The 12,124-nt window shown below is 33.4% G+C and overlaps 1 protein-coding gene across 1 annotated transcript in view; it reads left to right on the top strand.

Annotated features, from left to right (window-relative positions):
• Positions 1-9,712, top strand: part of LOC111626840 (pikachurin-like) — an 83,149-nt gene extending 73,437 nt beyond the window's left edge. The window contains exons 4-15 of the mRNA XM_023370357.1: positions 2,311-2,639; positions 3,153-3,354; positions 3,422-3,566; positions 3,635-3,824; positions 5,790-5,915; positions 5,984-6,218; positions 6,284-6,512; positions 6,585-6,765; positions 6,836-6,914; positions 6,984-7,211; positions 9,299-9,402; positions 9,477-9,712. Coding sequence (XP_023226125.1) covers positions 2,311-2,639; positions 3,153-3,354; positions 3,422-3,566; positions 3,635-3,824; positions 5,790-5,915; positions 5,984-6,218; positions 6,284-6,512; positions 6,585-6,765; positions 6,836-6,914; positions 6,984-7,211; positions 9,299-9,402; positions 9,477-9,622 — 2,194 coding nt within the window. The 3' untranslated portion in view covers positions 9,623-9,712. The remainder of the gene's footprint in view (positions 1-2,310; positions 2,640-3,152; positions 3,355-3,421; positions 3,567-3,634; positions 3,825-5,789; positions 5,916-5,983; positions 6,219-6,283; positions 6,513-6,584; positions 6,766-6,835; positions 6,915-6,983; positions 7,212-9,298; positions 9,403-9,476) is intronic.
• The last annotated feature ends 2,412 nt before the right edge of the window (positions 9,713-12,124 follow it).

Below are 12,124 nucleotides of genomic sequence, written 5' to 3'. Positions count from 1 at the left end.
CTCCTCCCCCACGTTTAAGGGGCGAATATGGAAGACAGGGGGGATGTAAACGGATGATAGCTCATCCATACAGCAATCAATATTTTCGAATTTCTCGAATGGAATGGCTTATTCGCTTCAAAGAGTGTGTGTGTTTGGGACACGCTTGATCGATAAGATGCATCTCATCTTCTTCCCCCGCTTTTACGCAGCGTGCACCCTCTCCGCGACCACGTGACCACTTAGAGGGGGAAACGAGTATAAGTGTCCCGATTGTGTAAATCCAATACAGACGTGTGTTCGCTCGGCAAGATTGTGTTACTTTACACCGGTTACGTTCGAAGCGAGCGCGGAAATTCGCGGAAAAATTGAATTTTTAACAGATAAAAAAAACAACTGCACCCCTACAACAATGGAGTGCCAGGTGTGTGGTTAAGTTAATCGACAATTAAAAGATTAAGAAGCTAACAACGATTAAGCACGCCTTTTCTGTAAAAAGAGACGTTAATTAACTGTAGGGTGGTCCGAAAGTTAGCTAACCGTGCGTGCCCGTCCATCACCATCAGACCGAATCCATAATGGGCTTGCAAAGGAGCCCTCTTAGTGCCTATAGGGCGGGAAGAGTTTATATTAAAAACAGCACTCGTAATTCGAGTAAGGCAGGAATCTGATCTCGTAATGGTTATCTGATTTTTGGGCCACCCTGCAAGAGGTCCCGATTTTGTCAAGAACGGGGCAAAAAGCTATGGAACGAATTAAATTAATTAAAAGTACAAAATATTGGAAATGGTCAGCATTCAGAAGAGCCCCGAAGAGGCCAAAATTTCAAGCTTTGCTGCTGGTTTGCGGGAATTTCGATCCAAAATGGCTACCGACTCAAAGTGACAATACTTTAATTGATCAACAAGTTGCTCATGTACTCAAGAACTCTTCACTGTAACGAGAAAGTGTTGTAGAAAATGAAAATCGGAGTATGAAATCTGGAATAAGTGAGTGTATAGTACAAAGACAAGAGGATTTATTAAAGAATCATACACTTTGCCCTTGTTACCCTGTAGAGTTACAGTAAACAAGAACGAAACAATTGTTTCCTGTAATTTTAGAAAGCAGATCTTTTCTGTATCTAATCCAGTAACTTAGAAGATTGAATATAAATTGAAATAATTAGAAGAAAATGGGGTAATGTTTTCACGAGCCACAATTGTACCCAATAATGTCGTCGAGGAATGTAAATAGTGGCCCAGTTTTTGAAGATTTTCTTCAATCACGGTTAACTAACTTTTGGACCCCATATCGTATATTTATTACTAATTTTTTTAGGGTAAGATTGGCTAGCTAAGTTAGGAATCCCAATTTATGCATACCCTTGTATATGCATGCCCTGAACACGATGCCCTTCGAATTAACATAAGAATCTGATTGTCCTTTAGGAAAATAAACTAAGAATGCCAATAAACTAGGGGATGGACGAGTGGAAAAGTTTCAGATATGATGAGATTTGGAGAGGAAAAAAAAAAGATGAGGATGGAAAGAATGATGGATGCACAGGAACCCGTACGAAGAAGCAGAACAATAACAATAATAGAACAAACTTTAATTTGATAATTGATGCAGTCAGTATAAGAGAACAAGAAAAGATATTTATCTTATATAAAAACAGAAGAATAAACTAGACAAGTAGGGAAAAAATATCCAATAAATTTCGCTGGAAGCCTAAGAAAACTATGGTGCATCTTTCCATCTGTCAACTTGGAAAATTTGAAGAATTTTAAATCGAGGAAAACAAACATTTTTAAGAAATTAAAATACTAAGGGAATAAAAGATAATTTAAAATTTATGATACACATTGTAGTTTTATTTTAGAAAGCTTTTCTTAATAATAGCTGTGTTTTGTATGTGCACGCTCCGCAACATTGATCTTAACACGCAGTTATTGAAACAACTCCAGAGGTGAAATTTGCAAGATGTTGCACGTATGTAAATGAAGAAAGACACTTTTAAAAGTTCGTTAATTTCTTAAATATCTTCGAGTCACGCTACGCACATTAAGAATTCGTTATGGAAAAGGCAAGGATGCTCTTTACAGAAACAAGTTACGACTGCTTAATTTAAATATCTTGTGTTGGATACAAGATGGCACCCACTGAACCAAATTGTGGGCTCACAAAATACGGAATTAGTTCTAAATTATTCTATGCTCTTTTAAGTGAGAGCCCCCGTGATAACGTGTAGATTGCACACCTCTTGGTACCTTGAACAGTGCGTTTATAGATTAAAAAAATGATATTTTCTTCTAAATTTTCATAGTATTTTTTTGTGTATCTTTCTAGATATTTCTTTATTCAAGACAACCTTTATGATATCTACGACAATACTAAACAGAAGAGGAACAAGATGCAACTTCAATCGACATCTTCGATGCGTTTGCAGCTTCCGAATACGGACACTTACGTACAGAGCACTGTACCAATGTCCGAATCTTCTTCTGATATACTACAGCCCATGAACACTGTGACAGTTACGACACCACCCAGCCAGAGGAGCACGAAAACGTGCGATATCCAATGCGAAAATGGTGGTGCTTGCATTTTGCATCCCGAAACGGAAGTGGCTAGGTGCAGGTGCCCATTAGGAAAAGAAGGAGAACGTTGTGAAAAAGGTATTTAAATGTATGTTTACTGATGAATTAGAAGGCTTTAAGTAATTATTATTTTTTTTTAAATTAGAGGTTTTGTGTGTTAATAAATGCTCAAAATTGATTTTTGAAGTATTATCTCCGTGCCGTTTGCTAATTTTTCTTTCTTAAAGCGTCATGTCTTGATGCGAAAATCCAAGACAAAAGAAAAAATGTAAATGGACAAGTGTCAAAGTTCTCAACTTTACGTTTCGTTAATTTTTAGAAAAATTAATTCTCCAAGACAGGAAAGATTAATAACTGTGTTAATGATCTTTGTCTTAATTAAAATTTAATATTTCAGATATTATCCTTGTTGCATATCATCCTCTTTACTTTCTCGAGGTACCCCCTTCTTCATCTTCGATAGCAAAACTAATTATTTAGAGATAATGGCTAACAAGAATGCTATATTAATTAACACGTCCAAGTTTCTTATCCTTTAGCATCATTATTATTAATTACAAATCAGTTTTTAATTATTTTTACGTCGTACAGATGCTAAATTCCATCAACCCAAATTCCACACGCAGTCCTACTTGACGTTCCCCAGATTATACAATGCAGAGAAGTCCATACTAATCATCTTGGAGTTCCATCCGGAGTCTTACAATGGAATATTATTGTACAGCGGGCAGGAAACTCACTCTAAAGGAGATTTTATGGCAATTGTATTGAATAATGGATTTGTGGAGTTCAGGTAGCCATTTTGAGAACTCTTTAACCCATTGTATAGAAAGTTGTACAGCTCACTTTTATTTTCTAAGATTCGATTGTGGAAGAGGAGAAGGTGTGGTGCAGAGCAATCAACCCGTTATCCTCCATTCATGGAATAAATTAACTCTGTATAGAGATAAATGGGATGCTTGGATGCAGTTAAACAATGGTAAACAGATACACGGACAATCACAGGTATGTATTGTGTATAAATACTGTACGTAAATCTATGTCCAATCAAACGTGTTGCTCGTGTATTTTAGGGGCTGTACTCAAAGATTTCTTTTGAAGAAAACTTGTATTTGGGTGGATATTCCAACATCAGTTCCATATCTAAGCGTTTATCCACCAATATTGGATTTCACGGATGCGTTAGATACATGAAAATTAACGACAAAGTTTACAACTTCGAATTGAATAAGGAAGGAGACATCATCGACGGTTTAGATGTGGGTAAGGAACATTTTTAAGACATCTTTTTCTCTGTTTATATTGATTTTATCATTCTGCATCACCGGCATTTTCAAAATATGGCGAAGAACCATCATTTGACATAGCTTCTAGACTGCAATATCATGCTAATCCCGTAAATAGCTGTGTTTAGATGACAATTTTACTTTCAAAATAGGAAGTTTTATGCTGTTGAATTTAGTTATATTGCAGTTTTAGTTTGAAACATTCATATATTACTAGAGACAGTACAGATGAGTTGAATATATTATGGTCTTAAAGACAAATTTCAAGACGACACACACTTTTTAGTGTTTTTACAGTCAAGTGATATAAAATTTCGTTATGAAGATTTAAATATATAGTGTTATTAAACAAATTAATTAAATAAAAACATAGTTAAGAAGTATGTATACAGAGAACTCCATTTTTTCAACTCTCATTTATAAAGATATGCCACTGATTTGACCTAAGCGATGGCATATTAATATTAAGCGATAATTATATATATATATATTTTTTAGAAATTTTCTATTGAAATTTTGATAAAATGATATGAAAATAACTGGAAAAACAGGAAAACTAAATACTTAGTTATTCTTGCAGCATGTTTTTCCATTTTTGGATCTCCACTATCCATATTTTTACAATTCATCAGACCCACAATGGACTAGTCACACAGAGTTTTCCAGGTTCTCTCCACGCCTGTAACGCCTAAATAGAGGCCAGTTACCCTTAAAAGGCCTCCCCGAAGGCATTATTCCCCCCCCGAACGACCATCATAAGCGCATTACATACCAATTACACGGGCGATATAGCCTAGAAGCTCATGCCCAACTAGACGATACAAGACAAGGCCCACAATGAGAGGCCATGAAAAATTCCTAGTAGTTGCTCGCCCGGATCCTCCACAGCCATAGTATTTAACTAAAAACAATCAGCTTCCAATAAATAATAATGAAATTTTACAATGTTCTCCTACACAGATGCATTGTTTAGTTAAGATATTAGAAAGCCAGAAAAGAAAGGATACTACAGTAGAGCGTCGATTATCCGAATCAATTGGGGACTGGGGTTGTTCGGAAGATCGATGTTTCGGATAACCGATTATGCATGAAAAAATATATTAATTAACCAATCTTACATTTTTCTCTGTTGTGTGTCGCTTTGCGTTATATTTTCGTCGATGTTAAGCCTAAGGAAGACTATTGTATCGTTAAAAATTATTTTTTTATTTTGTACGAACAAAATAAATATATTGAAAAATATAAAAACAATAAAAAATTATACTTCAGAAGTTAATTTAGTATCAAAAACGTAAAATATTTGAGTAGCCAAAGACTGCAGCGCCACAGCACTGGCGAAAATTTAAATTCGCCGATTGTAATTCTTTCGGATAATCGATGCTCTACTGTATTCATTTTTCTTTGGTATTTTTTTCTTTTAATCGCAAGAAAACATTTATTTTTACACAGGGTAAAGTATTAAAAAATACATTTTTAATAAGATAAAGAAGAAAAGATTTCACTTGACGTCATTTTAAATTATTTAACCTTGCCAAGATTACGTTTGGATCTTTTAATATTTAAAATTCTTGTTTCGTTTCTCGACCGAGATCAAACTCGAAAGAATGGAAAAAACAACAACAACAACAAGATTTCTTATTTTAATAATCTATAGATAGTACTTGACATTCTACAAATTTGAACATTTCTGTAGGTATATGTTTGCATTTGAATACCGGATATGACAATTAATGGCAATGTGCACCTCAGAAGAAATTGAGGTGGCCTCAAGTGCTACTTTTCAACTTTAACAAAATTAATCGTGTAAGTGAAATCTTTTCTATTCATTTTTATATAAAATTTACTTTTATAAATGCGTTAAATATGTTATATTTTTAAATAAATTACGTTATAAACCGAAAATTCGCAATGTAAAGATGTCATTGTCTTTTGTCTCTTGCAGAGGAGTGCAACATCGACGGTTGCAGCCAAATCACGTGTCTGAACGGGGGTAAATGCGTCGCAACCACCCCCGAAGAGGGCGTCTGCGTATGCGCTCTCGGTTATACGGGCGATATCTGCGAAACTGGTAAGCATAACCGGCTTCAGGGTGGAGACCAAACCTGCGCGTTATACTCCGGTTTTCTCTCTTTCTAGCTATAGAAGTTATGGTTCCTTTCTTCAATAATTCTTTCTTGCAATATGATGGCTTGTACGACACCGCTACTTCATTCCTAGAGATGAAAATAGTGTTTAAACCATATAACTTAAATGGTGTTATCTTCTACAATGGCAACAAGTTGGATGGCACTGGTGATTTCGTATCTATTAACTTAGTCGATGGTTACGTCGAATTCAGGTTTAATTTAGGCACAGGACCGCTTGTTACTAGGTACGTATGATTAGATTAAGAACTTTTAAACGTAAAAATGTTCAAATTTAAAACGTTTCCTACAGGAGTAGAGAGCCCATTACGCTTATGGATTGGCACATCATCTTCGTTACAAGAACCGGAAGGTTGGGCACTCTACAAGTAGATCAGCAGCAAACTATCACAGCATTATCACCCGGAGCCTTTACCCAACTGACATTATCCCTTAGCATGTTTCTTGGAGGGATACCGAATCTTTTACGTGTGTCTCAGTTGGCTGGCATCACGACGTCTTTTACGGGTTGCATTCAAAAGGTAAGGTGTATTTGCAAGCTTTGCAGGACTGTCAAATAAGCTGTTTGCAATAAAATTCCTTCCTGTTTTCAGCTCGTAATAAATAAACGTCAGATAAAACTATTGGAGCACGCGTTAGGTGGAAGAAACGTTGCTAACTGTCAGCACCCTTGCTTAGAAAGACCATGTTATAATGGCGGAAGCTGCCAACCGAGTGGAGACTTTTATATGTGCCACTGTCGTCTAGGTTATTCAGGCAATAATTGTCAAAAAGGTATGCGTAAAGTCACCTACCAAAGTAGTTTATCGATTTTCGAAACTGATCACAGGATAAATTCTTACAGAAGTATCAGAAATGATTGCAGAACCAATGTTCACAGGCAACAGCTACCTTCACTACACGCAAAAGGACATAATTAAGAGGCGAGTTCTGTTTCTCAAATTAAAAAAAAAATTAAATTAAGTAATTCAGGCCATGTTTTTTCTTTATAGAATACGTGGTTTCAAGACTGATCTCTCCTTACAATTCAAATCATTAGATTCGAATGGAGTGATATTATGGATCGGCAAAATGGAGAAGGAATCGAGTGATTATCTCGTAATAGGGATATCAAGAGGTTATTTGCAGTTAGAATATAATTTAGGATCGGGAGCAGCTGTCATTGTTAACAATTATACAAGGGTAGATGATGGAAAGTGGCATCAATTGCGAGTGCACAGGTAATTTTTTGTAAGTGATCTTGAGTGGTTTGTTGCTAAAACGAGCTTTTATGGTGTGGTAGAATTAAAAACTAAGAAAAGTTCTCCACAGAAGTGAATTATTCTTATATATACAGCACAACTTTGACCTTAAACGTACAACGTGGAGGTTCAATTAAAGAGGGAGTGAAAATGGCAATTTTCCTAACTCTTCCAGCCAGGAAAATGGTAGAGTAGTATTTAATAAAGAAGAAAAGAATAATGTTAGCAGAGAAAGATAAATTTATCTTTCAGATTAGAATTACTGTTTGTAACAAGGACTATTATTTTACTAAATTTCTCTTGATAAAAAACAATATATTTAGTTTGGTAGTGGCTCATCCCTTAAGTGGCATTCAAATTCGATGAGTTGGAATGATGCCAATTCAATAATAATATCAAAAATAGCATTTTTTTTCCTCCTTTATTTTTGGATAATTTTTCTTTTAGTGGAAGGAATGAATTTATTTCGATATTTTTTAGGGAAAGAATTTACATAAAAACCAAGATTTTCTTGAATATAAATTCAAAATTTTCTTTACAGGAAGATAATAATNCATTGGCAACTAGCAGCTGTCCGTTTTAAGTCAGTGCAATGCTTGCAGGAACTTGATTGCTTGCTCGTGTGGAGGTTTGCCGCAGCAGACAAGTGCGCACGCACAACATCATTCAAAGCATTTAACATGGCCGGATTATATCGAAAGCTTGCAGTACCCAATCAGCATACATGTATTGTATACAGGAGGCAAGTGAGAGAACGAATATTAAACTGGAAAATTAGCATCAGAGCATCAATGTATTTTATATTCACAAGTGAGCAAACAAGCAAATAGCTTACAATATATATAAATCCCTTTTTTTTCTATCTAATATACATGAATAACTTTTTGGCATTCGAAAATAACTAAATAAATTAAGCCAAAAAAGTGAATTTAAAATGGAGAAGAGAAAGAAAAATCAAGAATAACCTAAGTAATTTGATGCTGTGAAGTGTCCCATTTGGAGAAATATTTCTAGGTCAAGTCGATAAATCCTATAAAGTATCAGGAACTCAAGTTTGTACTTAGAGAATTGTACAAGTAGTTGCATTCATCTTAGTCGCCAGAGTACTGGTCGTTGAATAAAGTTTATTCGTAATGGCCACTGTACGAGATGTTTTGCATGTTCGATGAGACTGTATTGATCTGAAAGCTTTTGTGATTTTCACAGACGTGGGTTTGATCTAAAGTGCATTAGAAGATGCAATCAATTTTTGGATATTTGCGCCAAAATAGCTGGAGACCAGACTTGAATTCTTAATCTCTAAATTTATTTTTCTTTATTAAATCATATTTTAGTGGTAAAAAAGTGTTTTAAATCCTGTTTATCTTTTCAGAATCCACCATCATCTAACTGTAAGAAAGGATGATAGAAGTTGGGTGATGCTGGATTTATCTTCGAGCATCACCCAACTTCTATCATCTTCCCTTATAATTAACGATGCTTAATTCTGAAAGATAAACAGGATCTAAATCTTTTAGCATCCAGCATCGTCCAACTTGTAGGATCTTTTCTTATAGTTAGATGATGCAGGATGCTGAAAGATAAACTGGATGCTAAAATACTTTTTCCACTAAAAAATTCTTAGATTTGGTATAGAAAAATAAATTTGTATCTTTATACATTTCCTACAGAGGGAAAACATTAGTGGCAACTGAAAATGTATGCAGATACATAAAATGTTTTTATACATTAGATACAATAGAATAACTAGCTAAGTTTTTGAAATTCGATTAAAGAATGGAAGTTTGCATGTTGTGTTATGAATAAAACAATAAACTAGCATGTAGATTTATGAATCCGTAAAGTTTTTTCAGTTCTTGTATTTTTCAAATGGTGTATTTTATCATTTCTCTCTCGTAAAACCTTTATTTTGATTTAAATATTCTAAAATTTGTTACAGGTAACATTACAACATAAAAATTACTCCGAATTTTAATAATTTTTTATTAATTTTGTAAAAAAAAATTTAATAAAATACTTCATTTACTAACAGACAAGTGAATAATAGCTTAATTTTTACTTTAAAGGGTTGGAAAAAGTGCTATAGTTAAACTGGATCGCACATCGAGTGTGACTGGCATGTCTTCCGGTGCACTAACGCAATTAAATGTGGATAAAAATCTCTATTTAGGTAACCTTCTGATACTGTTTTAAATCAAATTTTAACTTGATTATCTATAAAAACTCTTTTCTTTTCTCATATAGGAGGAATGAAAGAATTACCCGAGAAGAACTTTCATTATCGCATGGGTTTAATTGGCTGTCTAGCCAACCTGACGCTTTCGCAAGATTACCACATTCATCTAGTCACCCATGCAAAAACTGGGATTAACATCTTACCCTGCATGTAATGATAACTCATATGTAGATACACAAACAGTAATTTGTGTGCCTGTTGTAATAAATTAACTTGAAAAAAAAATCACAGAAAAACTGAATAAACAAACATATAATTATATTATATATATATATATAATATATAATTGTAATATTAGTGACTGACAATATATCTAAATAAAATTAAAATAAAATGTAATTTGATAACAAAACTACATAACATGCTCTAAAGGTATTCTTTATTATTATTCTTTTATAGTAGAAGATATTGTTAATATACAGTAGACCCCCTATAATGCGGAGATACGTTCCTTGTTATACGAATTTCGCGTTGTAGGAATCCTTAAATACATGAGCCAATCGCAGCCCGAACGTGTGAAGTTTACAGACTACGGCTGTTTGAAAGGTTTTCTTCCATAAAATTAATCTAATTCGACTCATCATTTCCAAAACACGTATAATTTTTTGGAAATAATATGTATAAACTATGCTATAAACAAAAAGTTGTAGGATTACTTACCGAGTGTNTAATTCTGAAAGATAAACAGGATCTAAATCTTTTAGCATCCAGCATCGTCCAACTTGTAGGATCTTTTCTTATAGTTAGATGATGCAGGATGCTGAAAGATAAACTGGATGCTAAAATACTTTTTCCACTAAAAAATTCTTAGATTTGATATAGAAAAATAAATTTGTATCTTTATACATTTCCTACAGAGGGAAAACATTAGTGGCAACTGAAAATGTATGCAGATACATAAAATGTTTTTATACATTAGATACAATAGAATAACTAGCTAAGTTTTTGAAATTCGATTAAAGAATGGAAGTTTGCATGTTGTGTTATGAATAAAACAATAAACTAGCATGTAGATTTATGAATCCGTAAAGTTTTTTCAGTTCTTGTATTTTTCAAATGGTGTATTTTATCATTTCTCTCTCGTAAAACCTTTATTTTGATTTAAATATTCTAAAATTTGTTACAGGTAACATTACAACATAAAAATTACTCCGAATTTTAATAATTTTTTATTAATTTTGTAAAAAAAAATTTAATAAAATACTTCATTTACTAACAGACAAGTGAATAATAGCTTAATTTTTACTTTAAAGGGTTGGAAAAAGTGCTATAGTTAAACTGGATCGCACATCGAGTGTGACTGGCATGTCTTCCGGTGCACTAACGCAATTAAATGTGGATAAAAATCTCTATTTAGGTAACCTTCTGATACTGTTTTAAATCAAATTTTAACTTGATTATCTATAAAAACTCTTTTCTTTTCTCATATAGGAGGAATGAAAGAATTACCCGAGAAGAACTTTCATTATCGCATGGGTTTAATTGGCTGTCTAGCCAACCTGACGCTTTCGCAAGATTACCACATTCATCTAGTCACCCATGCAAAAACTGGGATTAACATCTTACCCTGCATGTAATGATAACTCATATGTAGATACACAAACAGTAATTTGTGTGCCTGTTGTAATAAATTAACTTGAAAAAAAAATCACAGAAAAACTGAATAAACAAACATATAATTATATTATATATATATATATAATATATAACAAAGTTAGATAATGTATTATACAGCATAAATTCTTCGCAAAGTATGTTGCTAATCAATGTTGAGCAACTTGTGTAAGAGGATATTCCTGTTATCCGGCGGGATTGTTACGGAAATAATTTTGGCCACGTGTACCAAAAAACAATATCAATTTTGTAATGGTTTTGTCGATAGGAACACTTTCATTTCTACGGATACGCTAATGGAACCAGCCTTAGATTACGACGACGCCTCGTGTTGCAATTGGCAATCTCACTCGTAATAACGCAACTCTATCAAACTTACGAATGGCATTTGGATTAAAAGCGTTGCACGAGAAGCACCTGTTTTGTATATTTTGATTTTTTGCTCGTCTCCTCCTCGAAATCAAGTGTTTTCAATTCTAAAGCTAGAGCGACTTTCCCCCCATTTACCTATCTAAACACTGGTGCAGAAGTTTAAACTATCAATGACCAATTTGCAAATTCGAATATAGAATATTGTATTATATAGAGAAACCTTTATCGTATTTTGTGAGATTTACGGAGGGAAGAAAACTATCGAATTCTTTCGATAAATTGGAAACAAATAGCCATATCATAATATAATATAAATACACAAAAGAAAAAATACAAAAAANTATATATATATATAAAAATATAAAAAAAAACCAAAAAATTAATTAAGATAGTATGTGTAGATAAATATAGAATTATAGGAACAAAAAACAAATTGTATTTGAATGGTTAATTAGAGTTTAATACCAGAAATTCATGCAAATCAAACACAGTATACTGAATTCGACAAATTTCACTACTGTAAATGCACTCGAAAGGGGGAAGAAAAAAAACATAAGTCATTTTATATCCGGTAACTGTGATTCTTTTTGTAATCTGTCGAAACTAGTTTCATCTTCAGTGGTTTTAAATGTCTATAAATATATGCAAGATAAAAAAACCCTGTACAGAT

This window comes from Centruroides sculpturatus, unplaced genomic scaffold, assembly GCF_000671375.1.
Source record: "Centruroides sculpturatus isolate CEXI.00-Female unplaced genomic scaffold, Cexi_2.0 scaffold547, whole genome shotgun sequence".
In the NCBI taxonomy this organism is placed as follows: domain Eukaryota; kingdom Metazoa; phylum Arthropoda; class Arachnida; order Scorpiones; family Buthidae; genus Centruroides; species Centruroides sculpturatus.
This window is presented reverse-complemented; position numbering and strand designations above follow the sequence as displayed.